Here is a 27,336-nt window from a genome sequence, read left to right as displayed (position 1 = left end):
CTACTGGACTTTAGCCTTTGACCCTGTTCCCCACAGCATCCTGCAGGAGAAACTGGCTGCTCCTGGCCTGGGAGGGGTGGATGCTTGACTGGGTTAAAGCCTGGCTCATACCCACACCCAGAGAGTAGTGGGGAATGGAGTTAAATCTGGTCACCAGTGGTGTTCCCCAGGGCTCAATGCTGGGCCAGTCCTCTTTAATGTCTTTAGCAATGATCTGCATGAGGGGATTGAGGGCACCCTCAGGAAGTTTCTGATGATGCTAAGCTGGGAGGGAGGGTTGAGCTGCCCAGGAGAGACAGACCTGCAGGTCTTGATCAATAGCCAGCTGAAGATGAGCCAGTGTGTCAGCAGGTGGCCAAGAAGGCCACCAGCATCCTGACCTAGATCAGCAACAGTGTGGCCAGCAGGAGGGAAGTGATGGTGCCCCTGAGGTGCTGGAGCAGATACAGAGAAGGGAAACAAAGCTGGTGAAGGGTCGGGAGAACAGGGCTGGGGAGGAGCAACTGAGAGACCTGGGGGTGTTTAGTCTGGAGAAGAAGAGGCTGAGGGAGTCCTCATTGCTCTCTGAACAAAACCTGAGGTGTACATTGATTTGTTCTCCTCAGTAACAAGTGACAGAATGAGAGGAAATGGCCTCAAGTTGCCCCAGGGGAGGTTTAGGTTGGACAGCAGAAGAAACTTCTTCCCTGAAAGGGTTCTCAATGCCTGGCACAGGCTGCCCAGGGAGGTGGTTGAATCCCCATCCCTGGAGGTGTTTCAGAGAGGCAGAGCTGTGGTGCTGAGGGACAAAGTTTAGCTGCAGACTTCAGGTAGAGTTAGAGAATGGTTGGACTGGATGATCTCAAAGGTCTTTTCCAACTGAAGTGATTCTATGACACAATCCTGTTCCCTAAGTACAGTTGTATTTGCTGGATCCCAAGACAGTGAACCCATTCTCATCACACTCTCAGTGAACCCATTCTCACCACAGCATCTCAAGGAGCTCCACCATCGTGGCTTCTAGAGGAAGGAGATGGGCAAAAATGTCTTTGAAGAAGTAAGTGAAACTGGAGCTGTTCCACCAAAACTATCTGATCTCACAGAAGTGGCAGGTTTGGAGAGCCATAGAGCTTGGAGGGGAGTTGTCCCAGCAAACTGGAGCTGTCCCAGCAAACTGGAGTTGTCCCATTTGCATGTAACAGGGAGTTATTAATCAACAGGGTCCAGCAGGGCTAGGGAGGTTCTCCTCCCCCTCTACTCTGCCCTGCTGAGACCACACCTGGAAGATTGTATACACTTCTGGGCTCCCCAATTCAAGAGAGACAGAGACCTCCTGGAGAGAGTCCAAGAGAGGCTATGAAGATGATGAAGGGACTGCAACATCTCTGCTGTGAAAAGAGGCTGAGAGCCCTGGGGCTGTTTATTGTGGAGAAGGCTGAGATGGGATCTGATCAATGTCTATCAATACCTGAGGGCTGTGGGTCAGGATGAAGGGGCCAGCCTCTTTTCAGTGATACCCAGTGATAAGACAAGGAAGAACAGGTACAAGCTGGAACCCAGGAGGTTCCACCTCAACAAGAGGAGAAACTTCCTTGGTGTGAGGATGCTGGAGCCCTGGAGCAGGCTGCCCAGAGAGGTTGTGGAGCCTCCTGCTCTGGAGACTTTTCAAACCTGCTTGGATGTATTCCTGTGTGACCTGACTAGTTACCCCTCCTTTGGCATGGGGGCTGGACTGGATGATCTCTAGAGGCCCCTTCCAGCTCCTACCATTCTGTGATTACCAGAGAGAACCAAACGTTTTCTAACCTCAGAGGTTTCTGGGGTTCCTACACTAAAAGCAATCTCCTCATTTTCACAGACAAGCTTAGCATTGTTAATCATTTCATAGATGAAGAGAATACCACAGCTGGCAGTGGTACAGAGCCTAAACAAACCATTCATGAGTGATAAGCAGAGGCTGGTTTGCAGCTGCAGAGAAACACTGGAGCTGAGCTTGCAGCAGAGCACGAACCTGTCCGGCCGAGTCCTGCGTGGCAGTGCACAGCCACCCTCCCCTCCTGCAAGGCAAAGGCCATCACCTTGACCATGTCAAGGATGGTAGTGAGAGAGGCCACTCCATAATCCTTCCAGCCAAAATTGTAAAAATAAACTGAAATGAAAAGAGAGAAAAGTTAATTCCTGCCACACCAACGTGAAGTTTGAACTGCTGCCTGCAGAGGCCAGCTCACCACTCACAAATGACATCACTGCCACTGCACACTGCTGTTTGACCACCTGCTGAAAAGCAGCTCCACTGAGAAGGACCTGGGAGTACTGCTGGACAAGTTCACCATGAGCCAGCAACATCCTCTTGTGGTCAACAAGTCAAAGGTCTTCTGGGGAGCATTTAGAAAAGTGTAGCCAGCAGGTCAAGGGAGGTTCTCCTTCCCCTCTGCTGTGCCCTGGAGAGGCCACATCTGGAGTGTTGTGTCCAGTTCTGAGCTCCTCAGTTCAAAACAGACTGGAGAGAGTCCAGCAGAGGCTATCAAGATGACAGGGCCTGGAGCATCTCTGTTGTGAAAGGAGGCTGAGACACCTGGGGGTGTTTAATGTGGGGAAGAGCAGCCTGATCAATGCTAAGGAGTATCTAAAGGGGGCTGGGGGGCAAGAGGCTGGGGCCAGACTCTTGTTGTGGTGCCCAGTGATAGGATAAAGGGCAATGGGCACAAACTGGAACCCAAGAGGTTCCACCTAAACATGAGAGAAACTTGTTTGGTGTGAGGGTGCTGGAGTCCTGGAGCAGGCTGCCCAGAGAGGCTGTGGAGTCTCCTTCTCAGGGGAGATTCCAGACCCCTCAGACACTGCAACCCTGAGTGAGCTGCTGTGGGTGCTCTGCTTGAGTAGGGGCCTTGGGCTGGATGATCTCCAGAGGTCCCTTCCCAGCTCCACCATGTGGGATTCTGGGATGCTGTGAGATTATTTTCCCATTTCAGCTGTACTCTTGACATCTGTTAAATACACAAAGCCAGCAGGGAGTTGTCAACCTGTCGTTCAGCTGCAGTGTAAAAGGTGTAACAAAACTGAGTGGTTCACACAAAAGTTACTCAGCTATATATAGGTAGAAGGTCATTTTGTTTGTGTTCAGAAATGAAAGCACTTCTTCAGTCAAAGCCTGGTGCTTAGAGAGAGGCACTTTTCCTCCCCTCACCAGAGTACCAACATAGAAAAATACTGTAAACACAAATGTCCCCAAGTGAAATAACCTCCTATGGTTAGAACAGGAATTGTACCAGAATCTGAGCCACCCCCATTAATGTTTCATACATCTGTGAGCTCAGAAGAGAGCTTTAACTACCTCTGGTCCTTTCTCTGTTCTAAACACCCTCATTAACCTGATCTTTGCTCTCTTAGATTTGCCAGGGTTTGGGCTTACATCCCATTTTGTGCAGCTTTTCTTACACAGCTGCTTTCCACACACAGGAATTCGAGTTCAAGTATCTCTGAGTGCCAAAATCGATAATAAATGAGGAAGAGCAGCAGGAGGGAACTTACTTCCAGCCCCCATAAAAGCCTCAGGCAGGTAGGTGAAGCCACTTTCTTGTTCCAGTGGATTCCCACAGCTCGCGTGCTCCCCAGGACGCTGCAGGTTAATTACAGTTTTTATGCCACATCTGAAGGAAGGAACAGATGAGTCAGAGTATGATACCCAGCCAGCACCTCACAGCTTCACAGATTGAATCAGGATGGAAAAGACCCTCAAAGGTCAGCTTGTCCAACCCCCCTGCAGTCAGCAGGGACAACTCCAGCTAGAGCAGGTTGCCAAGAGACACAGTAAGGCTGGCCTTGAATGTCTCCAGGGATGGGGCTTCAACCACCTCCCTGGGCAGCCTGTTCCAGGGTCTCCCCACCCTCATTGTGCAGAGCTTCCTCCTGATGTCCAACCTAACTCCGCCCTGCTCCAGTTTCAAACCATTGCCCCTGGTCCTATCCCCACAGCCCCTTCTGAACAGCCCCTCCCCAGCCAGCCTGTAGGTCCCCTGTAGATATTGAAGTGCTGCTCTAAGGTCTCCCTGGAGCCTTCTCTTCTCCAGGCAGAACAGCCTCAACTCTCCCAGTCTGTCCCCATAGAGAAGGTTCACCAGCCCTCTGAGCATCTTCATGAGCTCCTCTGGACCTGCTCCATCAGGTCCATGTCCTTTTCTGGACCTGCTCCATCAGGTCTATGTCCTTTTTGTGATGGGACCCCAACAATACATTTATCCTTAATAGAGAAGGAGTTTTTACCTGTATCTTGTTAAAATGAAAGGAACTTTTACCACTCACCCACACCTCTGTTCAAAGAGCAAATGGGTCAGGAATTAGACTAACAAATGACTGCTCTGTTACCTTTCAAACTGCTCAATAATGTTGTACTTCTCAATCAATTCCGTGGAGGGTCGAGCCATAGCCAGTATGTTATCTGTTATCCTGAGAAAGGAGAAAAAGGAGAAAATGCTGCTGTTACCCATCACTTCCTGGGATGGAAGCTACCCAAACAAGATTAACTAGAAATGATTTCTCCAAAAGTTCTACTCCCTGATAGTACTGATGATCAATCTGCTTAAACTGACAGAGATAAGACCCAGCACACAGCCAGCATATGGAGTTCTTGCAGTGCCAGCCCTGGGATCCCACTAAGCAATTCCTCTGAAAGAAACCTGCACTCAGCTCTCCCTCTGGCCCTCTAAGGTTCCCTTGCTTCTGAGGAGCATTTGCTGTTACAAAGCAATCAGTAAGAATGTAAAGATAATTTTGTGTGCACATTGCTGCATATGAATCACTGAATCATTTGGGTTAGAGCAGCCTTTTAAGCTCATCCAGTCCAACCATTCTCTGAGTCTGCCAAGGCTGGGGCTGAACCATGGCCCTCAACACCACAGCTCTGCCTCTTGGAAACACCTCCAGGGATGGGGATTCAACCACCTCCCTGGGCAGCCTGGGCCAGCCTTTGAGAACCCTTTCAAGGAAGAAGTTTGTTCTGATATCCAACCTAAACCTCCCCTGGTGCAACCTGAGGCTATTTCCTCTCATCCTATCCCTTGTTCCTTGTGAAAAGAAACCAGTCCCCACCTGGCTTCAACCTCCTTTCAGGGAGTTGTAGAGAGCCAGAAGGTTTCCCCTGAGCCTTCTTTACTCCAGACTAAAGAACCCCAGGTCCTTCAGCTTTTGAAGAGATACCTCACATTATTTAAGCCACTACATGTTATTAAATTAATACATTATTTAAACATTCTATAATGCTAATAAAATTAACAACCAATGTTCTTGCTTTTGAATTGTGCTGTGAACACATTCAAATGCATTTGCAGTTTAAACCTTGGCAGGAATCGCCTATAACCCACAACTCTTTTGGCTGTCATTCCTGGCAGATATATAGTATCTGGTCTTGAGCCAAACTTATGGTAAGTCAGCAGAGGTCTTTCAACATCTTTCCTGGGCTCTGTACAATGGCCACTATGGGTTACTGTTATGGTGTAATTCTGAATCAAGCTGTCACAGAATGGTAGGGGGTTGGAAGGGGTCTCCAGAGATCATCCACTCCAACCCCCTGCCCAAGCAGGATCACCTAGGGCAGGTGACAGAGGAAGACATCCAGGTGGGTTTTGAAAGTCTCCAGAGCAGGAGACTCCACAACCTCTCTGGGCAGCCTGCTCCAGGGCTCTGTCACCCTCACACCAAAGATGTTTTTCCTCAAGTTGAGGTGGTACCTCTTTGGTTCCAGCTGGTACATGTTTACACAGAGAGAGTGATTGCCCTTTGGAATGGGCTGCCCAAGGAGGTGGTGGAGTCACCATCACTGGAGGTGTTCAGGAGGAGACTTGACAGGGTGCTTGGTTGCATGGTTTAGTTGGTTGGGTGGTTTTGGACGACAGGTTGGACGCGATGATCTTGAAGGTCTCTTCCAACCTGGTCTGGTCTATTCTATTCCTATTCCTATTCTATTCTATTCTATTCTATTCTATTCTATTCTATTCTATTCTATTCTATTCTATTCTATTCTACTCTAATGTTGTTCCTTGTCCTATCACTGGGCACCACTGCAAAGAGCCTGGCCCCTTCATCCTGACCCCCAGCCCTCAGTTCTTGATAGACATTGATTAGATCCCCTCTCAGCCTTCTCTTCCCTAAAGAAAACAGCCCCAGGGCTCTCAGCGTTTCTTCACAGCAGAGGTGTTCCAGTCTTATCACTTTGTTGTATACTTAGCAGCAGCTGACTTAGGCCAAACCCCTCATTATTTCCCTTTAAATTCTCTCTTTTAGCAATGATGGATGCAGTTACATTTATGCAGAGTAAATGCTGCTCATTACCAAGATGAGTAGAGCCCTTTGATGGCTTGCTCCTGGTCACTCCACCGGGCTGGGTTCTCATACTTGCAGGCACGTCCACCACAGGCCATGGAGCACTGCATGTGACCAGGAATCACATGGCGAAGGCGCTCCCCCACCTTAGTGTACTTTGCTGTCGGACGCCTGGAGCCCCCTGCAAGACAGCCAAAAGACAGGGTTAGACAGGGAGCTTGGAAAGCCATCCTCACCTGAAGAGTAGCAGTTCAACCTGAACACCATCAGGTCAACCTTAGAAGCAGCAGTTCAACCTTAAAACCATTGACCTTCAAAGTACCAATTCAAGCTTAAAAGCATCAGATCAAGCTTAAAAGTATAAATGGAAGTTTAAGAGCATTAGATCAAGCTTAAAAGTAAAAGACCAACCCTAAAACCACCAGATCAACCCTAAAACCATCAGATCAACCCTAAAACCATCAGACCAACCCTAAAACCAAAGTACCAGATCAACCTTAAAAGTATCAAGTCCAGCTTAAAAGCAACAGATCGACCTTAAAACCACCAGATCAACTCTAAAACCATCAGACCAACCCCAAAACCACCATATCAACTCTAAAACCACCAGACCAACCCTAAAACCATCAGACCAACCCTAAAACCACCAGACCAACCCTAAAACCAAAGTACCAGATCAACCTTAAAAGTATCAAGTCCAGCTTAAAAGCAACAGATCAACCTTAAAACCACCAGATCAACAACAAACCCCATCAGATTACCCATAAAAATATCCATTCAAACTTAAAAGCATCAGATCAAGCTTAAAAGTAAAAGATCAACACTAAAACCACCAGATCAACCCTAAAACCACCAGATCAACCTTAAAACTACCTGATCAACCCTAAACCACCAGATCAACCATAAAAATATCCATTCGAACTTAAAAGCATCAGATCAAGCTTAAAAGTACCAGATTAACCCTAAAAGTACCAGATCAACCTTAAAACTACCAGACCAACCCTAAAACTATCAGATCATCCTTAAAACTACCAGATCAACCCTAAAACCAAAGTACCAGATCAACCTTAAAACTACCAGACCAACCCTACAACTATCAGATCATCCTTAAAACTACCAGATCAACCCTAAAACCAAAGTACCAGATCAACCTCAAAAGTGTCAATTCCAGCTTAAAACCATCAGATCAACCTGAAAACCACCAGCTCAATACTAAAACCATCAGATCACCCATAAAAATATCCATTCAAACTTAAAAGCATCAGATCAAGCTTAAAAGCAACCCTGAAAGCATCAGATCAACCCTGAAGGCATCAGATCAACCCTGAAAGCAAGATCAATCTTAAAAGTACCAGACCAGCTCTAAAAGACCAGGTCAGTACCAGATCAACCCTAAAACCATCAGATCAACCTTAAAAGCAGGAGTTCAACCTTAACTTGGTGCCACCACAAACAGCATCAATCCATGGAGTATGTAAACTTAAGCCACGTTTTCCAACACAGACTCCAAGGAAAGGTTGTGTGAGGGGGGCACTGGCTCGCATTGCTGCAGGAGTTGTTTCTTCTCACTGTTATTTTGGGGTTTCTCATGAAGTCAGAGCTGTGTGGTGCCCTTTGCAACAGAAAACAAAAGTCAAAAGAGAGGTCAAAAGAGAAGTCAAATCAGAAGTCAAAAGAGAAGTCAAAAGAGAAGTCAAAAGAGAAGTCAAAAGAGAAGTCAAAACAGAAGCCACTGTCCTCTTCCACCTGCAACTGAAAATATTTAGCCATGTTCTTGGGGGCTGTGTGTGTGAGGACTCCTTTCTCATCTGCTCTTTGCAACTGAGCTGTTAAGAGTGGAGAATGTGGATTAATCCTTAAATAAGGAATGAGGGAACTCAAATGAGCTAGCCAGGAGGACTGCAGCAGTCTGAACAGCACCCAAATTCTCAGGCAGTTATGTGTGGAAAGGTTGGAGCCCACGATAAACGGTTGGACGCCACCACCTCAAAGGTCTTTCCCAAACTGAAACAATTCTGTGATTCTAAACACAAAATACAGGGAGAAAAATTATTAATAAGACTTTTTTTATATCTGCACAGACATTTATTTGATGGGTGCAGCTAAAATACAGTTACCAGAACAAAGGTATCTTGATTTAATGCCAAGGAAAGGGATGGCAATTTAACATCAAGTCAAATAATGCCTATTTATTATCAAGTAAAGGAAGATCAATTTGAAGCCAAGTAAGGGAGTATCAATTTAATGTCAAGTAAAAGAATATCTAGTTATTATCAAATGGAGAAATATCCATTTAATGCCAAGGTAAGGAATATCAGTTTAATATCAAGAAAAGGAATGTCAGTTTAATATCAAGTAAAAGCAATCTTAATATCAAGTAAAGAAATATCAATTTACTGCCAAGTAAAGGAAGATCTATTTAATGCCAAGTAATGGAATCTCAATTTCATATCAAGGAAAGGAAATCCCAATTTAACACCAAGGAAAGGAATCTCAATTTAACACCAAGGAAAGGAATCTCAGTTTAACATTAGGGAAAGGAATCTCAATGTAACACCAAGGAAAGGAATCTCAATTTAACATCTAGGAAAGGAATCTCAATTCAACATGATGCAAAGGAATATCAGTTTAACATCAAGTAAAGGAATCTCAATATCAAGTAAAGGAATCTCAATTTAATATCAAGTAAAGGGATCTCAGTTGAATATCAAGGAAAGGAATCTCAATTTAACACCAAGGAAAGGAATCTCAATTTAACATCAGGGAAAGGAATCTCAATTTAATCTCAAGTAAAGGGATCTCAGTTTAATATCAAGTAAAGAAATCTCAATTTATTATCAAGGAAAGGAATCTCAACTTAACATCAAGGAAAGGAACCTCAATTTAACATCAAGGAAAGGAATCTCAATTTAACACCAAGGAAAGGAATCTCAATATCAAGTAAAGGACTCTCAACTTAATATCAAGTAAAGGGTTCTCAGTTTAATATCAAGTAAAGAAATCTAAATTTATCAACAAGTAAAGGGATCTCAGTTTAATATCAAGTAAAGTTTAATACCAGTTTCATATCTAGTAAAGGAATCCCAATTTACTCTCAATAAACAAATCTCAATTTACTATCAAGTAAAGGAATCTCAATTTAAAGCCAAGTAAGGAATCCCAATATATTATCAAGTAAAGAAATACCAATTTAATGCCAAGTAAAGGAATCCCAGTTTAATGCCAAGTAGAGGAATCTCAGTCTAGTATCAAGTAAAGGAATCTTAATTTACTATCAAGTAAACACATCTCAATACCAAGTAAAGGAATCTCAATGTGACAGCAAGTAAAGGAATCTCAATTTGCTATCAGTTAGAGGAACCTCCGCTGACTGCCAAGTCAAGGTGTCCCAATTTAACACCAAGTAAATCCCCAGAGCTGCCAGCTGCCCTCACGACAATACTTTACTTCTTTTTTCAGGCAAACTTGCGTCCAGCTCCTCGGGACTCAGGGACGACACCGCCACCATCACCCGGCGCGTCGAGGAGGACAGGACCTCGACCACCGAGCTGCGGCGCCTCTGGATCATGCGGAGCAGGGGGTCAGAGGAGGAATGCCTGCGACCCTGGAAAAAGCTGCTAAAAATGCTGACGGCTGAGCGCCTCTGGGGTGAGCCCTGCATGGCCAAGCAGCCCCAGAAGCCTTCGGGGTGGGAGGGCTGCTGAAGAGGCACTGGTAAGGAAATCCAAGTTGCTCAGAGCTGAAGTTGCGCTGGAGAGCTGTGCATCCTTCTGCGCGCTCCGGCAGCTAGGCAGCACGGGCTGAGCTGTCTCCATAGTAACTAACAATGAGGGAGCTGCTGCCAGCCATCCTTGGGGCTGCTCCTTTCGATCTGCATCCAGTCTGTTTGGGACACGCTGTTCCGCTGCTGGGTGAAAATAGTTGCATTGCAAGTAGATGGTTTTGCAAGCGGGCGGGGAAGAACCAAAACATCTTCCCTCAACAATGTGAGTATTTAGGGAGTTGTAAATACCAGGCATTCACTGCTCCCCCTAGACACGCACCACCAGACTCAAAGGAACAATCCAAAGGGAGCTGGAGGCTCTGCTTCCTGAGCAATCTCTAAGTAGGTACATTATACTCCCCCACCTCTCGCTTCAGCGTTCCACAACCACCTCTCCTCCTCCACTGGCTTGCTACAAAATGCATCATTAGCTCTGTAATGATTGGGATTAGTGTGTTCCTGCTGGAATGGTTGGGGGGGGAGGGTGTGATGAATTGTAGGCTGTTCCCTCTGGACCATTCCTATCTCCTAACAGAACACAATTTGTTATTCAAAACAAAAGGCTTTTTTTTGCCCTTTCTTGCTTTTTCCAGGGCACAGCTCTTTTACTAAGCAAAGCTGTTAGCCCTGCAGACTGAGATAAAGCAGATTAGGGGGAGGAGGAGATGGATCAGCTGAGTGCTTTAGGCTCTTGAAGGTAGAATTAGGTGGCAAATTGCCTCCCACTTTGCTTCCAGTGTTCGGAGGAGAATGAGCTGGCCGGGAAGATTGCAGTGCTCTCAAAAGCACAAAATCCTTCTCTAACTATGGGTGGAACAAACTAGGGAGAAGCCAAAAGACTTTGACATCTTCCTGTCTGTGCAGGAGGCTGCACATTTAAGACTGAGGAAGTGAAGAAAGCCCACGGGACCCCACCTCCAATCCTGCCTCCAGCTCTGGTGGCCCCAGTACAAGGACACAGAGCTGCTGGAGTGATTCCAGAGGAGACCAAAGATGATCCATGGGCTGGAGCAGCTCCGCTGCGAGCACAGGCTGAAGGAGCTGGGGGTGTTCAGCCTGCAGAGGAGAAGGCTCCAGGGGCACCTCAGAGCTGTCTGCCAGTGCCTGAAGGGATCCTGCAGGAAGGCTGCAGAGGAACTTTTCCTGAGGGTGCCTGGAGCCAGGCCAAGGGGGGATGGTTTGAAGCTGAGGCAGAGCAGGGTCAGAGTGGAGCTGAGGAAGACGTTCTACCAGAGTGGTGAGACTCTGTCACAGGCTGCCCAGGAAGGCTGTGGCTGCCTCCTCCCTGGAGGTGCTCAAGGCCAGGTTGGATGAGGCCTTGAGCAGCCAAGTGTAGTTGAGAGGTGTTCTTGCCCATGGCAGGGGGTCTGGGATAGATGATCTCTGAGGTCCCTTCCAACCTGAGCCATTCTAGGATTAATTGATTTTTATTATCCAAACTATAAGAAGAGCAGAAAGTGAAGCTGGCAATGTCCAGAGCCAGGTGGCTCAGAGCCATGGGAGATGCCCCATCCCTGGAAACACTGCAGGTCAGGTTGTCTGGGGCTCTGAGCAAGCTGCTCTAGTTGCAGGTGCCCTTGAAAGGTCCTTTCCAACCCAAACCATTCTATGATCCTGCATTAACACAGGGTGGTGATAACCAAGTAATCATCAGAGTTGGAAGGGCCCTCAAGGATCATCCAGTTCCAACTCCCCTGCCATGGGCAGGGACACCTCACACTACAGCAGGTTGCCCACAGCCACAGCCAGCCTGGCTGCAAATACCTCCAGGCATGAGGCTTCCACCACCTCCCTGGGCAACCTGTGCCAGTCTCTCACCACCCTCAAGGGGAACAACTTCTTCCTAATGACAATTTCCCCTCCTCTAGCTTGGATCCACCACCCTCCCGCCCCACCAAGACCTATCACTCCCTGACACCCTCAAAAGTCCCTCCCCAGCTTTCTTGGAGCCCCCTTCAGATACTGCCAGTCCACAAGAAGATCTCCTCAGAGCCTTCTCTTCTCCAGACTGCACAACCCCAACTCCCTCAGTCTGTCCTCAGAGCAGAGCAGCTCCACCCCTCTGCTCCTCCTCGTGGCCCTTCTCTGGACACCTTCCAGCACCTCCAGATCCTTCCTGGAACAGAAGCTCCTGATCTGGACACAGTGCTCAAGTATTTGGGGTTTTTAGTTTTGCTACAGACACTCTGTTTGTGATGTGGGATACCATTCTGGGAGGAGGGGTGGTTATTCTTCCATGGAATTTCTGTATGCACCTTCCAGGAATGGCAGCTCAGAGGAAAATTGTTACCTGAACTCATCTCAGCAAGGTGTAAACTGCTCTCTAGCAACGAAGAGTAGGGCAGCTCATTTTGCATCAGCACTCCTGCAGCCATGGCAGTACCTGTTGGAACAGCAACATGGTCACTGAAAATCAATCAGAGAGGCTCAAAAAGGCACAGCAAAGCTGAGTACCTGGCACCTGCTCAGAGAGGAGCTCTCCAAGGCTTAAGATGTGAGCAGTCAGACATGGCCTATGCCTTCTGGCGTGCTCTCATCTTACAAGTGAACAGCTCCACTGCCTGCCCCAGCCATTAGAAGTCAGTCAGTTGTATGTTTCAGGATCTGAAGTGTTTTACATGGGCAGGAGGCACTCAGCTAAAAGCATCTGAAACTGGAGCAGGGCAGATTTGGGTCAGACACCAGGAGGAAGCTCTGCCCAGTGAGGGTAGTGAAATACCAGACCAGGCTGCCCAGAGATATGGTGAAGGCCTTATCACTGGAGACATTCAAGGTCAGACTTGATGGGGCCTTGGGCAGCCTGATCTAGTTGGAGGTGTCCCTGCAGACAGCAGGGGGGTTGCACAAGCTGACCCTTGAGGGTCCCTTCATTCTGTAACTCTATGATTTAATGCAATGCCACCTTGGTTGCCTCAGGTTCTTCAAAGTACAGACAGAAGCAGAGCGCTGAGCTGAGGTCTGGCAGGGAGCAGCTTCAGCAAAGCCAATCCTGTGCTAATGGCAGCAGGATTTTGAGATCACCCCATTTAGCATTTCACAACCTCCTTGTCTCCTCTGCTCTCAGTTTCAGTCTGTTGGTGAGTCTGAAGTCACCTAAATGACAATTCTCTTCCACCATGAAAAGCTAACACGAGAGTCACAGGATCACAGAGTGGTTTGGGTTGGAAGGGATCTTTCAAGCTCACCCAGTCTAACCCCCTGCAGTCAGCAGGGACATCCCCAACCAGAGCAGGTTGCTGAGAGCCCCAAACAACCTGACCTGGAGTGGTTCCAGCCATGGGACATCTCCCACCTTTCTGGCCAGCCTGGGCCAGGCTCTTACCACCCTCAGTGTCAAACATTTCTTCCTTTTCTCCAGTCTGAATCTTCCTCTTCTAGTTCAAACCATCCCTCCTTTTCCTGTCACAAAAGTCTGTCCTCAGCTTTCTGAGCAGGTCCTTGAAGCACTGAGAGAGTGATTGCCCATTGGAATGGACTGCCCAAGGAGGTGGTGGAGTCGCCATCACTGGAGGTGCTCAGGAGGAGATTTGACAGGGTGCTTGGTTACATGGGTTAGTTGATTAGGTGGTGTTGGGTGATAGGTTGGACACGATGATCTTGAAGGTCTCTTCCAATCTGGTCTATTCTATTCTATTCTATTCTATTCTATTCTATTCTAAAGATCAGAAGAGTTTGAAAAGTAGAAACAGTGTCTGGGGCAAAGCAACAAGGCTCGCCTGATTCTTCCGGGTAACATATTCTTGGTTTTGTAAAGGTCTTCTCCAGTCTTTTGTTCATCACATCAACACCTGACAGATGCTGGAGAACCCAAGGCTGCAGGGTTATTCCAGGTCATGACCCTCATTAGCTGCCCGAGGGAACTGAGTGTGCCTTGTGGGTGTCATGAGGCCACCTTAATCAGATCCACTCCATTATCTCTGACAGCCATTGCCATGACAGCACAGAAGCTGCTCTCTTCCTCCCTGCTTCCCAATTCCTCTGGGTCTGAGGTGCTGTTCCACCTCTTCCTGTTTTATCCCAGGAAGCAGTGTCAGGATGTGTGCCTCAGCACCCCAGCCACAGCGAAAGCCATGCCTGTGGTGCTGGCTGACTGAAGGGAAGGGCAGCACCACAGTGCCCAAGCAAACACGGGGCTGGGGAGAGCAGATGTCAACCACTAAGGAGGATATCCCAGGAGGACCCCTCCAGGTGTGGATTTCAGGCTCATTCTGATGCCTGCAGGTGGCTTTGAGGTGTTGGGGTTTTTTTCCCCTCATTTTTGAGCAGGCCAATTCCCATCTGAACTGCCTCTGCAGCTGGCCTCCCTAGGCAGGCCTCAGGAAGCTGCCTGTCCTTCAGAACCAGAGCTTGTCCCTGACTTCTGCTCAGTTGCTGGAGGTCTGGCTGCCAGAGCAGGAAGCTGAAAGGACTCTCAGCTTCCCTACCATGTCCAGAGAAGAGCCATGAGGATGAGCAGAGGGCTGGAGCTCCTCTGCTATCAGGACAGGCTGAGGGAGTTGGGGTTGTTAGAGCCTTAATAGAGCCAGAGAATGGTTGGGCTGGATGAGCTTAATGGCCTTTTCCAGCTGAGCTGCTTCTGTGACTCTCTGAAAGATGACTTTGTCATATTGACATGAAAACATCTTGGATAAGCTTTCAGTTGTACAATACCAGGGTGTAAGGAAAGCTACTTGAAGCTTCAAATCTATTCCCTCAACCTAGGCAGATGCTGCTGCTCTCTGCCTGTCACAGATAATTTGGAGGTTGTTGTTACTATTTTCTTGTCTTCTGAAGTGAACTTGTTCCCTCCCTGTTGCAGTCAGGTGCAGGGAACTAGGCAGCAGCCAATTTTGTAAAGGAACAGGAACACAGCTCAGCAGAGAGGTGGGCAGAGGCCAGCTCAGTACCTAAACACTCAGGTAACACCCCTACAATTCACTCCATGGCCTGATGCCACAGCTACTTCTCCTCTTGAGAAGCATGGCTTTTGGGAGCAGTCCTACAGAAGCCAGCAGGGTATTTGTCTGAATATAAAATCATACAGGTTAAAGCATCAGCTGGAACCCAGGAGGTTCCACCTCAACATGAGGAAAAACTTCTTTGGTGTGAGGGTGCTGAAGGCCTGGAGCAGGCTGCCCAGAGAGGCTGAGGAGTCTCCTGCTCTGGAGAGATTCCAAACCCACTTGGATGCATTCCTGTGTGACCTGCCCTGGGTGATCCTGCTCTGGCAGAGGGGTTGGACTCAATGATGTCTAGAAGTCCCTTCCAGCCACTAACATTCTGAGCTGGAGCTATGGGTCCAGTTCTGGAGCCTCTATTACAGGAAGGATCTGGAGGTGCTGGAAGGTGTCCAGAGAAGGGCCACGAGGATGAGCAGAGGGCTGGAGCTGCTCTGCTGTGAGGACAGACTGAGGGAGTTGGGGTTGTTCAGCCTGGAGAAGAGAAGGCTCTGAGGAGACCTTCTTATGGCCTTGCAGTATCTGAAGGGGCTCCAAGAAAGCTGGGGAGGGACTTCCTCTGCAGCCTTCCTGCAGGATCCCTTCAGGTCCTGGCAGACAGCTCTGAGGTGCCCCTGGAGCCTTCTCCTCTGCAGGCTGAACACCCCCAGCTCCCTCAGCCTGTGCTCACAGCAGAGCTGCTCCAGCCCTTGGATCATCTTTGTGGCCTCTTCTGGACTTTCTCCATCAACTCTGTGTCCTTCTCCTGCTGGGGCCACCAGAACTGGAGGCAGGACTGGAGGTGAGGTCTGAGCAGAGCAGAGTAAAATTTCAGAAGTACTTAAGTCACAACGAAGCCTGGAGGGCAGCTGGAGCATTGAGAACACAGCTTTCAGCTGCCACACACCTCAACTCCTTAGGCTTCTTTGAAATTTGAACAGTTTCCTACCTCTAAGGAAACAACAAACAACTGAAAAGTAACCTCAGAGAGAGCAGCAGACAGAGAAGGGAAGAATTTAACCCAATTTCCCTATGTGATTTACAGAGCAGAACAATACCAGAGCTGTTGTAAAACTCCACTGGGACCACAGCCAGCACTGCTTTGGTATTTCCAAGTGTGTTTTCCCCCCACTTTGGGATAAAAAAGGAAAGATTCCCCAGGTGGTTTAGGTGAGTGCTATTTAACCAGGAAGTTTGATATTGACAAGGGACTGGCACTGCTTTCACCTACAAGAGAGACAAAACAATGGCATTCAGCAGCAGATGAGGTAGGTGTTGGGCTGCTGATTCAGGATTTGCTATTCAGAGAGACTTTTTTTTGGACATAACTAGCAAGAAGCTGCAAGCTGAGTGGATGAGGGCTCTAGCAATTGACTTCATTCATGTTCTTTAAGTCAGGTCAGCTTGCTGTGCTTAGTGTTAACCCAACAGTAAATCACCTTGAACAGGCTGGCAGCCACTAATTACTACTGAGATTTAGAACAGAATCACAGAAATAGAGCAGCATTTGGGATGGAAAAGCCATTTAAGATCATCCAGGCCAACCACTGCCTAATTCCACTAAGGCTGGGGCTAAACCATGGCCCTCAACACCCCAGCTCTGCCTTTTGGGAACACCTCCAGGGATGGGGATACAACCACCTCCCTGGGCAGACTGTTTTAGGGCTTGAGAACCCTTTCAGTCAAGAAGTTTGTTCCGATATCCAACCTAAACCTCCCCTGGTACAGCTTGAGGACATTTCCTCTCATCCTATCACTTGTTACCAGGGAGAAGAGTCCAACCCCACCTGGCTCAAGCCTCCTTTCAGGGAGCTGTAGAGAGCAATGAAGTCTCCCCTCAGCCTCCTCTTCTCCACACTGAACACCCCCAGCTCCCTCAGCTGCTCCTACCCAGCCCTGTTCTCCAGACCCTCCACCAGCAAATTATAAAGGAGATGATGCAAAATTAATTCTTTAAGTGCTCTGCAAACAAAAGTGGTGACTCAGACACTCCTGATCAGGAATATCATCTGTACTAAGAGACTACCAGAGCTGTAAGACTGACTATAGCCAGAAGAATGAGATCTGGGCAGTTAACACAGTCAGAAGAGGAGTCCTTTAAAGAGAGCTCTGCAAGCTAGAGGAGTGATTTTCAAGTCTCACCCAGTCCAAACTACAGTCAGTTTAGAGGAGTTTTATGAGAGGTGAAGGAATTGGGATCTAATACCTTACCTGTTACACTGCAAACTGAGTAAGTGATTGCTGAGCCCTTCATTGCTGCAGTGTCAGCCCCAGGAGTGCTGCTGGAGGGATTCAGGTTTGACAGCAGAGAAGCTGCATGATGTTGCCATGGAATTTCCTGTGCCTAATTGGATTGCTGATGGTAAGCTGGGAGGAGCCTGCAGATATCTTTTCTTAACTTAAGGAACTTAAGTCTGTATGAGGAGTGCCTTAGGGACTATGCCACTAATCATCCCATAAACTGCTTGCTGCCTTTGCCTAGATTTTAAAGGGATTGAGGCAAACAGGCCACACCAACAGAGCCAACCATGGAAGGGCTCAGTTTGTAAGGGACCTCAGAGACCATCTACTCCAAACCTCCATGGACAGGGACATCTTCCACTAGCCCAGGTTGCTCAAGGCTTTGAACACCCCCAGGCTCGAGGCATCTGCAGCCTCCCTGGGCAGCCTGTGCCAGTCTCACCAGCCTCCTACTGAACAACATCTTCCTCAGCTCCAGTCCAACCCTGCTCTGCCTCAGCTTCAAACCATTCCCCCTTGGCCTGGCTCCAGACACCCTCAGGAAAAGTTCCTCTGCAGCCTACCCGCAGGACCCCCTCAGGTGCTAGCAGGCAGCTCTAAGGCCCCCCTGGGAGTCTCCTCCTCCCCAGGATTGTTCTGGCCAGAAAGAACTGAAGGTCAGCTAGAAAGAACTGGAGGGTCAGCTACTCCAACACCCTGCACAAGGCAGGGCTGGCTCCCAGATCGGATCCAGCACTGATGGATTGCCTGTCTGAGGATCCCTGCACCAGGAATGCTTCCCAGGGGCAGCACTGCCTCTTGGCTTCAGCATCCATTGTTCCCAGGCACAGAACTATGAGTAAAGAACCACATATTTTTATTGTCAGCACACAAAAAAATGTATTCAGCAAATGGAGCATCTGGTAAAAGGTTTTGTAGGTGGAAATGCAGGAAGTTCACTGTGGAATTTTTTTTCAGTTGACTGAAGAACAAAGAGCAGCTTCAGTTAATTAAGTATTAATTACATTCTTAGTAGAAGCACTTTCCCCAGCTCTCTGTTGGGGAAAGCTCCAAGTGATGGTATTTGAGAACCTGTCACCAACAGGAACATCTTCCTTCTGAGAGCTCTGCTGGAAGAACAAAGATGAGCAGGTAGAAGGAAGAGAGAGGCTCCTGTGTGATCTGCTCTAGGTGACCCTGCTCTGGTAGGGGGGTTGGACTGGATGAGCTTTTGAGGTCCCTTCCAGCCCCTGGCATTCTGTGATACTTACTGCACTTTTTTCTACGGATAATATAGAATACAGAATTCTTGGGTGTTGGAAGGGACCTCAAGGTTCATCCAGTTCTAACCCCCCCTGCTATGGGCAGGGACACCTCACACTACAGCAGGTTGCTCACAGCCACATCCAGCCTGGCTGCAAAAACCTCCAGGCATGAGGCTTCCACCACCTCCCTGGGCAACCTGTGCCAGTCTCTCACCACCCTCATGGGGAACAGCTTCTCCAAACATCCAATCTCAATCTCCCCATTTCTAGTTTTGTTCCACCCCCCCAAGTCCTATCACTCCCTGACACCCCCAAAAAGTCCCTCCCCAGCTGTGACAGGTTTAGGCTATGCCTTTCAAATTTAGCTGCAGATTTTCAAGCATATGAATATAGAAATATGAACAAACCCAGAGCTGGGTGTAAAAAGGAAAACAAGAGATTATTCTAAACAAACTTCACTGGTCAGATGAGTGGGATGTGTTCTAACAGTCTCACATTCTACTTCATTCCTGTCTTCCTCTTCTGGCTGCCTGGCTGCTTTGCTGGAAAGGACTTCTTGTTTTCCCCTGTTCAGGGGGGGTTTCTGTGCTGATTTCTCCCTGTAAATAGCTGTACAATATGGTAACTCCTGCATATTTGTGCATCTTCATTGCATCCCACTGCAGAGTGCAGTTCTGCTTGTAAATGCCAGGTGCTGCACTTTGGCCACAGCAACCCCATGCAGAGCTACAGGCTGGGGTCAGAGTGACTGCAGAGCTCCCAAACAGAGAGGGACCTGGGGGTGCTGATCGACAGCTGCCTAAACATGAGCCAGCAGTGTGCCCAGGTGGCCAAGAAGGCCAAGGGCATCCTGGCCTGCATCAGGAATAGTGTGGCCAGCAGGAGCAGGGAAGTCATTGTGCCCCTGTACTCTGCATTGGTTAGGCCACACCTTGAGTCTTGTGTCCAGTTCTGGGCCCCTCAGTTTAGGAAGGACATTGAGACACTTGAAGGTGTCCAGAGAAGGGCAACAAGGCTGGGGAGAGGCCTTGAGCACAGCCCTGTGAGGAGAGGCTGAGGGAGCTGGGGTTGCTTAGCCTGGAGAAGAGGAGGCTCAGGGGAGACCTTCTTGCTCTCTCCAACTCCCTGAAGGGAGGTTGTAGCCAGGAAGGGGTTGGTCTCTTCTCCCAGGCAACCAGCACCAGAACAAGGGGACACAGTCTCAAGCTGCACCAGGGGAAGTTTAGGCTGGAGGTGAGGAGAAAGTTCTTCACAGAGAGAGTTGTTAGCCATTGGAATGTGCTGCCCAGGGTGGTGGTGGAGTCACCATCCCTGGAGGTGTTCAAGAGGGGATTGGATGTGGCACTTGGTGCCATGGTCTAGTAATGAGGTCTGTGGTGACAGGTTGGACTTGATGATCTTTGAGGTCCCTTCCAACCTTGGTGACTCTGTAAATACAGCTTCATTTGCTTTCCCTGACTGAGTTGAACCGAGTTTTTGTTACAGTATCACTAAGGTGTTAAACGACCACACCAGCTTTCTTGTAGCCCCCTTCAGATACTGGAAGGCCACAGTTTGACACCAGAAGTTGATTAACTCTTGGTTGGTTTGGATTTTCAGCACAACAACCCTCCCTGGAGGTGTTCAAGGCCAGGCTGGATGAGGCCTCAAGTAAGCTGTGCTGGTGGGAGGTGTCCCAGCCCATGGCAGGGGGTTGGAGCTGGATGAGCTTTAAGGTCCCTTCCAACCCAACCTATTCTGTGAATCTCTGAGCCTGCTGCTTTGCAGAGCCAAGCTGTAGGTGTTAGAGCTTTGCTGGGTTCCTACCTCTGTACTTTTCAGCATGAATAAATGCAGATTATTCAGCTGAAGAACTCCTCTTTTTTCCCCAGGGATCTGCAAAGTTTAGCTAAGCTGCAGGAATCAATGCCAAACATGTTTGCTGGAGCAGGTTATGTCATTGTGTGTTTGTCAAGACAAGGCTTTGTGCTAAGTGAGGATGACTCCTTGGGGGAGGTAAGCATTAGGTTTGAAATCATTTGCCATTTTCATGGAAAGAATACAGAGAGTAGGTGGGAAGCTAGTGACTAATCTTCTTTATCTCTCTAGGCTTGGCATTTGCCTGTTCAAACCAAATGAAGAGTCCCAGATTCTCTGGAAGATGCTATTGGATGCTGACTGCCATCTGAAGATACCAAGGAGCTTTTGAGGGAAGCAGAACAGGCTCAGCAGGCTGCTGCCAGCTAATTCTCTTCCACTGCATGAGCTACCTCATAGCTGCTTTACAGAGGACTTAGCAAACCCATATGTCCCATGACCCTGGGCTCTACCTCATTAGATTAGGCAGGTAGAACACTGCTTAAATTATCATGGAATCATAGGATTGGAAGGGACCTCAAGGGCCATCCAGTTCCAACCCCCTGCCATGGGGGGTCTCCAACTCCCTGAAGGGAGGTTGTAGCCAGGTGGGGGTTAGTCCCAGGCAACCAGCAGCAGAACAAGAGGACACAGTCTCAAGCTGTGCCAGGGGAGGTTTAGGCTGGAGGTGAGGAGAAAGTTCTTCCCAGAAAGAGAGACTGGCCAGTGAGATGTGCTGCCCAGGGAGATGGTGGAGTCACCATCATTGGAGGTATTTAGGAAGAGTCTGGATGAGGCACTTGGAGCCACTGTTTAGTTAATTAGATGGTGCTGGGTGATAGGTTGGACTTGATGATCTCAAAGGTCTCTTCCAAACTGGTTAATTCTATTCTGTAGCTCATTTTCTATGCCCCTGCCACAATGGTATCCATGAGGCTGCCACACCAGAGTCACAAAATGTTAGGGGTTGGAAGGGACCTCTGGAGATTGTCCAGCCCAACCTCCCTGCCAGAGCAGGATCACCCAGAGCAGTTCACACAGGAACACATCCAGGTGGGTTTTGAATGCCTCCAGAGCAGGAGACTCCACAATCTCTCTGGGCAGCCTGCTCCAGGCCTTCACCACCCTCACACAAAAGAAGTTTCTCCTCATGTTCAGATGGAACCTCCTGGGTTCCAGTTTGTGCCCACTGCCCCTTGTTCTATCACTGGATACCACTGACGAGAGTCTGGCACCTTCATCTTGACACCTACCCCTCAGATATTTATACATGCTCATAAGATCCCCTCAGCCTTCTTCAGACTAAGCAGCTCAGGGGCTCTCAGTCATTCTTCATATCAGAGATATTCAAGTCCCTTCATCATCCGTGTAGCTCTGTTGGAGCAGATCCCCCTCTTGAACTGGGAAGCCCAGAACTGGACACAGTGTTCCAGTGCAAATGCTCTGTAAAAGGAGCAAAAGAGAGGAATGGAGGTGTGCCCTAGAGAAAGAAAATACAGCTTGAACGAGAGAAAAAATAGCTACCCAGAAGGCAGCTTTGTTGAGAAAGCAGTCTTGCACCTTACCTGAGCACCTGCAAGCCCTTCTTTATGTTATTTGTAGCACAGCAACTAGCTTCAGCCATGCCAGACTCCACCAAGTCTCCTCCTGAATCATCTCCTTTGTAATTTTTAAGGGCTGTTACAAAACAAAGATGCTCACTATGGGATCGCTGGGTTCATGCTGAAGTAAAATATTTACTCCAGTGTGTGGAAGGCACCTGTTCAGACAGGGTTTATGCTGCCACCCAATCAATCACAGAAGAGAGGATTACAGTGCTAATTAGATCTCCAGAGGGATGCTCTGGCAGCATCTGGCCCCTCAGAGTCTGTCTCCCTGGTTTCATCTTTGTGTGACACACACAATCATAGACTCACAGAATGGTCTGGGTTAGAAGGGACATTAAACATCATCCAGCTCCAACCCCCTGCCATGGGCAGGGACACCTCCCACCAGCCCAGGCTGCTCAGTGCCTCATCCAGCCTGGCCTTGAACACCTCCAGGGAGGGGACATCCACAGCCTCCCTGGGCAACCTGTGCCAGTGTCTCCCCACCCACATTAGAAACAATTTCTTCCTCATCTCCAGTCTCAATCTCCCCTCTCCCAGCTCAAAGGCATTGCTCTCATCCTATCACTACACATGTCACACATACAGCTCCATGTCTGTTTCACATGAACTGCTAAAAGCAAGAGATGGAAAAATCTTCTCAAGCAACAGAACTGCAAACACTTGGATTTATTTTGTACATATTCCTTTGGGATTCATTACTCCATAGCTCTGGTGCTCAGTGTTACTAACTGAGGTGCAGGCCACCTGAAAACATGACACAGAAAAGCAAGGGAGCTGTACAAACACATCTAGCTTACTGATACATCAGGCAATAGCTTTAAGCTGCACCAGGGGAGGGTTAGGTTGGAGATCAGGAAGAATTTCTTTCCTGAAAGAGTGGTCAAGCTTTGGCACAAGTTGCCCAGGGAGGTGGTGGAGTCCCCATCCCTGGAGGTGTTCAAGAAGATGAGTAGATTTGGCACTTTGGGACATGGTCTAGTTAGTGGTCATGGAGGTGTTGGGTAGACTTTGATGATCTTAGAGGTCTTCTCCAACCTTGACGATTCTATGATTCACCTTTATGTTAACCTACTGCAGAGCCTCTCGGCAGCAGCAGCAGTAGCTGCATCTATAAATGCCTGCCTTGCCTTTAAAGAACACGCCACATGCACGTCCAGCTTTCCAACTCCAAAGGGGGCTGGCTGCCTGCGGCTGTGAAGGGTAATTAAATGGTGAGCAGGGGGAGGGTACAGCTGCTACAAACCAGGAGAACGCTGCTGCGAAGGAGGAAGCCTCTCTCCATCACCCGGACCGCCTACAGCAGCCCTGGTCCCCGGCTCTCCTTCCCCGGCAGAGGTTGGCCGGGCATAAGGTTAAGCTCCGCAGCATTATTACCACACGCCGCAGAGGGCTGGGCTCCAGCCCCCGGCAGCGACACACCGCTCAATGCTCCGGAAACTCTCGGCGCTGGGCAAGTCACCGCGGAAGGAGCTGGGCAGCTCCCGCCCCTCGGCATCCCGGAGAGCCCAGGGGACAGAGCTAACGGCGGAGCCCCTGCTCGGACGTCACCGAGGCGGCGAACGTCCGGCCGCGGCAGCGCTCAGTCCCCAGCCGGCGAAGCGCTCCGGAGGCCTTTCCGCCCGCGTTCAGCACACCGCAGCTGCCTGCCTCAGCCCGCAGGGGCGGAAAGGGGGCGGCAGGGCTGGAAAGGGGGCGGCAGGGCTGGAAAGGGGGCGGCAGGGCTGGAAGCCGCAGACCCGCCGGGGCCGCCGCTTAGCACCGACCGGTCCGAGCGAGCCCTGCAGCCTCACCGGAGCCCCGGGATGGCGACGAGGCGCCGCGCAGCAGCGCCTAGGCCCCTGGCAGGCGTGCGGCGCTGCCATGGCGACGGGGGCGGTCCCCGGGGGGGACGGCGGCAGCGGGGCGAGCCCGGGGAAGCGGGGCGGGGAGGGGGAGCAGAAGGACGAGCGGAGCGCGGGGCGGGCGGAGGAGCGCGGGGGCGGGCAGGGACGCGGGGAGGGCGCAGGACCCACCTGGCTCCCGCCGCGTCCCGCTCCGCGGCCGGCACGGGGAAGGGCGGCGCCGGGCAGCGGGCGCAGGCGCGGCGGCGGCAGGCGGGGCTGGCCCGCGGCTTCCCCGGCGCTCCTGTCCGAGGCTGCGGAGGTTGGCTGGCGGCCGCCGGCTGTATCTGGGGATAAATGGGTGAGGGAGAAGCTCGGGCTGGCTGCGGGCTGACGCCCAGCATCGCTCGGTTCCTCCTGAAGCCTGTGTGCCCCTCAGCCACCGCTGCCAGGCTTGGGACCTCAGTACACAAAAGAGTGGTGAAGGAACTTGCTGATGCGGGTTCGAGTGTCGTGGGTTCCTCGGAGGTCGAAGTCCGGGGGCTCAAAATGCTCCCAGGGCAGTTTCTCTCCATGGCCGTAGATTGTTCCTGTAGCTGCTGGGGGATTCGCTGAGTCCCACCCGCAGCCCAACACCACCGCGGCCACCAAACCGCATCCCCGGGTGTGCCGTGGCCGCACAGTCCTGGAACACCTCCAGGGATGGGGACTCCGCCACCTCCCCGGGCAGCCTCTTCCAAGTGCCTCTTGCGGCAAAGAGATTTTGCCTCGTGTCCAATCAAGTTCACACTGCAGAAGAGGTGGAAGAAGTAGAAAATAAATCGAATGCTGGCATTCGGTGTGGTGGGTTGTTTGGGGTTTTTTATTTACATTTTTTTCATGAACAAAAGCGAAACCTTGCAATTAGAGCAGAGGTTTAGAAATAAAAACTCCCTCAATCCTCTTCTAGATTAGCTACTGTATGTCAGACAGGTCCCTTCCCGTGTGTATGCTTTGAGAATGGCAATTCTGCTGAAATTGGAGAATTAGTCTGATTTATTCGTGTGTCTGTGACATCAGGTGGAAGAGGGAGCAGCTCTCCTACAAGGACAGGCTGAGGGAGCTGGGGGTGTTCAGCCTGGAGAAGAGAAGGTTCCAGGGAGATCTAATAGCAGCCTGCCAGTGCCTGAAGGGAGCTACAGGAAGGCTGCAGAGAGATTGTTTGCAAAGGCCTGCAGGGACAGGACCAGGGGCAGTGGCTTCAAACCAGAGCAGAGCAGATTGAGATTGGATGTGAGGAACAAGTTCTGCACCAGGAGGGTGGTGAAACACTGGAACAGCCTGGAGAAGAGGAGGCTCAGGGGAGACCTTCTTGCTCTCTGCAACTCCCTGAAGGGAGGCTGTAGCCAGGTGGGGTTAGTCCCAGGCAAGCAGCACCAGGACAAGAGGACACAGTCTCAAGCTGTGCCAGGGGAGGTTTAGGCTGCCTGGAGATATTGAAGGTGAGTCTGGACAGAGCTCTGGGCAACCTGATCTAGCTGAGGATGTCCCTGCTGACTGCAGAAGGGTTGGACTGGATGAGCTTTGGAGGTCCCTTCCAACTCAGGTCATTCTATGACTCTGTGGCACTGATGCCCACAGAATTCATAGGTTCATCGAAAGGAAGCTCACGAATCATCTGGTCCAACCTCCCTTGGTCCATTGGAGATCTTCAAGAAAAGTCTGGATGAGGCACTTACTGCCATGGTCTAGTTGAATGGATAGGGCTGGGTGATAGGTTGGACTGGATGATCTTGGAGGTCTCTTCCAGCCTGGTTGATTCTGTGATTCTATGATTTACAGCCCCAAAGGTCTCATCACCAGCTCACTGATGAGTTGGATGTGCTACACCTGACTCATTAAGGATCATGGTGGTGAAAACATCAGTTAGGGTTTGGAGAGGCTTCATTTAAGGGGGGATTTAATAGCATTTTTAACACATAAAACATCTTGGGCCCAGAGTTAGAAGAGGTTTGTAATGGTTTATTTAAATCCCAGAGTTGAATACACAGTTCCTGATTAAAGGAGTCCTAAGTGCTGTGTCCCAGTGTGTTAGTGTGCTGGGCTGAAACATCTGCTGGGTAAGGAGGATGCTTTTGGAGTGAGTGTCCCTCTAGGACCCTTGTGAAGTTAAGCTGTGGTTTTCAAAATGCTTGCAGATTTTTGGCAGCATTATGTGTTCTGTCTGCTGAGCCACATTAGCTCACAGAGCTAGTGCCTCCAGTACATCCTAGGAATCACAGATGGGCTAAACTTAGGGGTTTTAGAGATAAAACCAGAATTGGGCACTTAGTGGAAATCACAGAATGCGAGGTTCAAAGGGACCCCAGGGATCATCTGCTCCAACCTTTCTAAGTGATGGTGGAGCTGGAATGAGCTGGGCCAGCAGCCTGGCAAGTTCAGTCTGGAAACTGCCCAATGCAGGGACTCCACTGCTGCCCTTGGGAGGTGATTCCAGTCTCTGACTCTGCTCATGGGGAACATTTTCTTCTGGAGTCCAGTGGGAATGCCCTCAGCAGTAACTTGTCCCCAGCAACCCTTGTCTCCTCCATGGAGCTCCTTGTACAGAGGGAGTCTCCATCCTCCTAGTAGCCAAGCTTTCTGTATTGATCCATGGCAAGAAGGCCTCCCCTAAACCTCTTCTCCAGGCTGAGCAACTGCAGCTCTCAGCTTTTCCATGTGAGTATGGCAGTTCTACCAAAAAATGCTGAAGAGATCTCTCTTGCTCCTTTTCCTTCTGCTAAGCTAAAGAGCACAAGAGACAGGGCTTGCTTCTTAAAGTATGTCAGTCCAGGACTGAAGTCTCTTAAACATGGCTTGGGTTTTGACAGCCTCTTCTCCTTGGTGCCAAGCGACTGGATCAGATGAAATGGATACAAACGGTGCCAGGGGAGGTCCAGGCTGGGTAATAGGAAATATTTCTTCACTGACAGGATTCTCAAACGTTGGAACAGTCTGCCCAGGGTAGTGCTGGGCTCACCAATCCCTGTTGTGTGGAGCTGGCACTTAGGGACACGGTTTAGTGTTGACCTTGTAGTGCGGGGTCAAAGGTGGGACTGGATGAGCGTGGAGGTCTCTTCTAGCCCAAGATATTCCCTGATTCTGCAGCACATTTCCTACAAGAACTGTGATTTCTAAACAAGGGGCAGGGGGGAAATGGCTGTGCCACTCCTACCTCTGTCTCCCCCTGAAAGACTCAGATGTGGTTTCCCTTCCTGTGCCCTCCTGGCAGAAACTGTTGCTGGCATTTCCAAGTTTGTTTTTCACAGTTAAGTACAGGAATGGCATTTAAATGTTCATTCCTGCTGAGTGTGATTTGTGCCTTTATCCTCAGTTATCATCCTCCTGTGGTTAGAGTTTTGCTGGCTTGGGGCTGAGCAGGGCTATGATCTCTGCTCCCAGCGTTTGTGTTTATCAAGACATAATTGCGGGGATAAGCAAACTTCCCAGGGGGCTTCAGAAACCTTTCTAACCTTCAGAAAGTTTCCCTCCTTTCATTGTGAAGCTGCAACCACAGGAGACATAGCTCACTTTGAAAAGCTGTGCTGGATTTTTTTCCCCTTTCTGGCTGAAAGAAGGAAAAAGAAGAGT

The 27,336-nt window shown here is 49.5% G+C and overlaps 1 protein-coding gene across 5 annotated transcripts in view; it reads right to left on the bottom strand.

Moving 5' to 3' along the window:
* Positions 1–23,959, bottom strand: part of PTPDC1 (protein tyrosine phosphatase domain containing 1) — a 33,581-nt gene extending 9,622 nt beyond the window's left edge. The window contains exons 1-6 of one of the 5 annotated variants that reach the window (XR_010990353.1): positions 17,188–17,228; positions 12,351–12,443; positions 6,307–6,478; positions 4,345–4,425; positions 3,511–3,629; positions 1,991–2,128 (exon numbers count right to left, since the gene is read on the bottom strand). Coding sequence is in view for 4 of the 5 variants with exons in the window: in XM_068162608.1 (XP_068018709.1) it covers positions 1,991–2,128; positions 3,511–3,629; positions 4,345–4,425; positions 6,307–6,478; positions 9,745–9,958 (724 nt within the window). In the remaining variant the exon portion in view is untranslated. Of the gene's footprint in view, positions 1–1,990; positions 2,129–3,510; positions 3,630–4,344; positions 4,426–6,306; positions 6,479–9,744; positions 10,021–12,350; positions 12,444–17,187; positions 17,229–21,862; positions 21,940–23,919 lie in introns of those variants that run through there. The other 4 variants (XM_068162610.1, XM_068162611.1, XM_068162609.1 and 1 more) reach the window with 4 other exon arrangements.
* Positions 23,960–27,336: the final 3,377 nt, after the last annotated feature.

The sequence above is a fragment of the Melanerpes formicivorus genome, unplaced genomic scaffold (assembly GCF_026170545.1).
Source record: "Melanerpes formicivorus ecotype bairdi unplaced genomic scaffold, bMelFor1.0.p_v2 SCAF_66, whole genome shotgun sequence".
Classification (NCBI taxonomy): Eukaryota; Metazoa; Chordata; class Aves; order Piciformes; family Picidae; genus Melanerpes; species Melanerpes formicivorus.
Note: the sequence above shows the minus strand (reverse complement) of the source record. Positions and strands in the feature narration are given on the sequence as shown.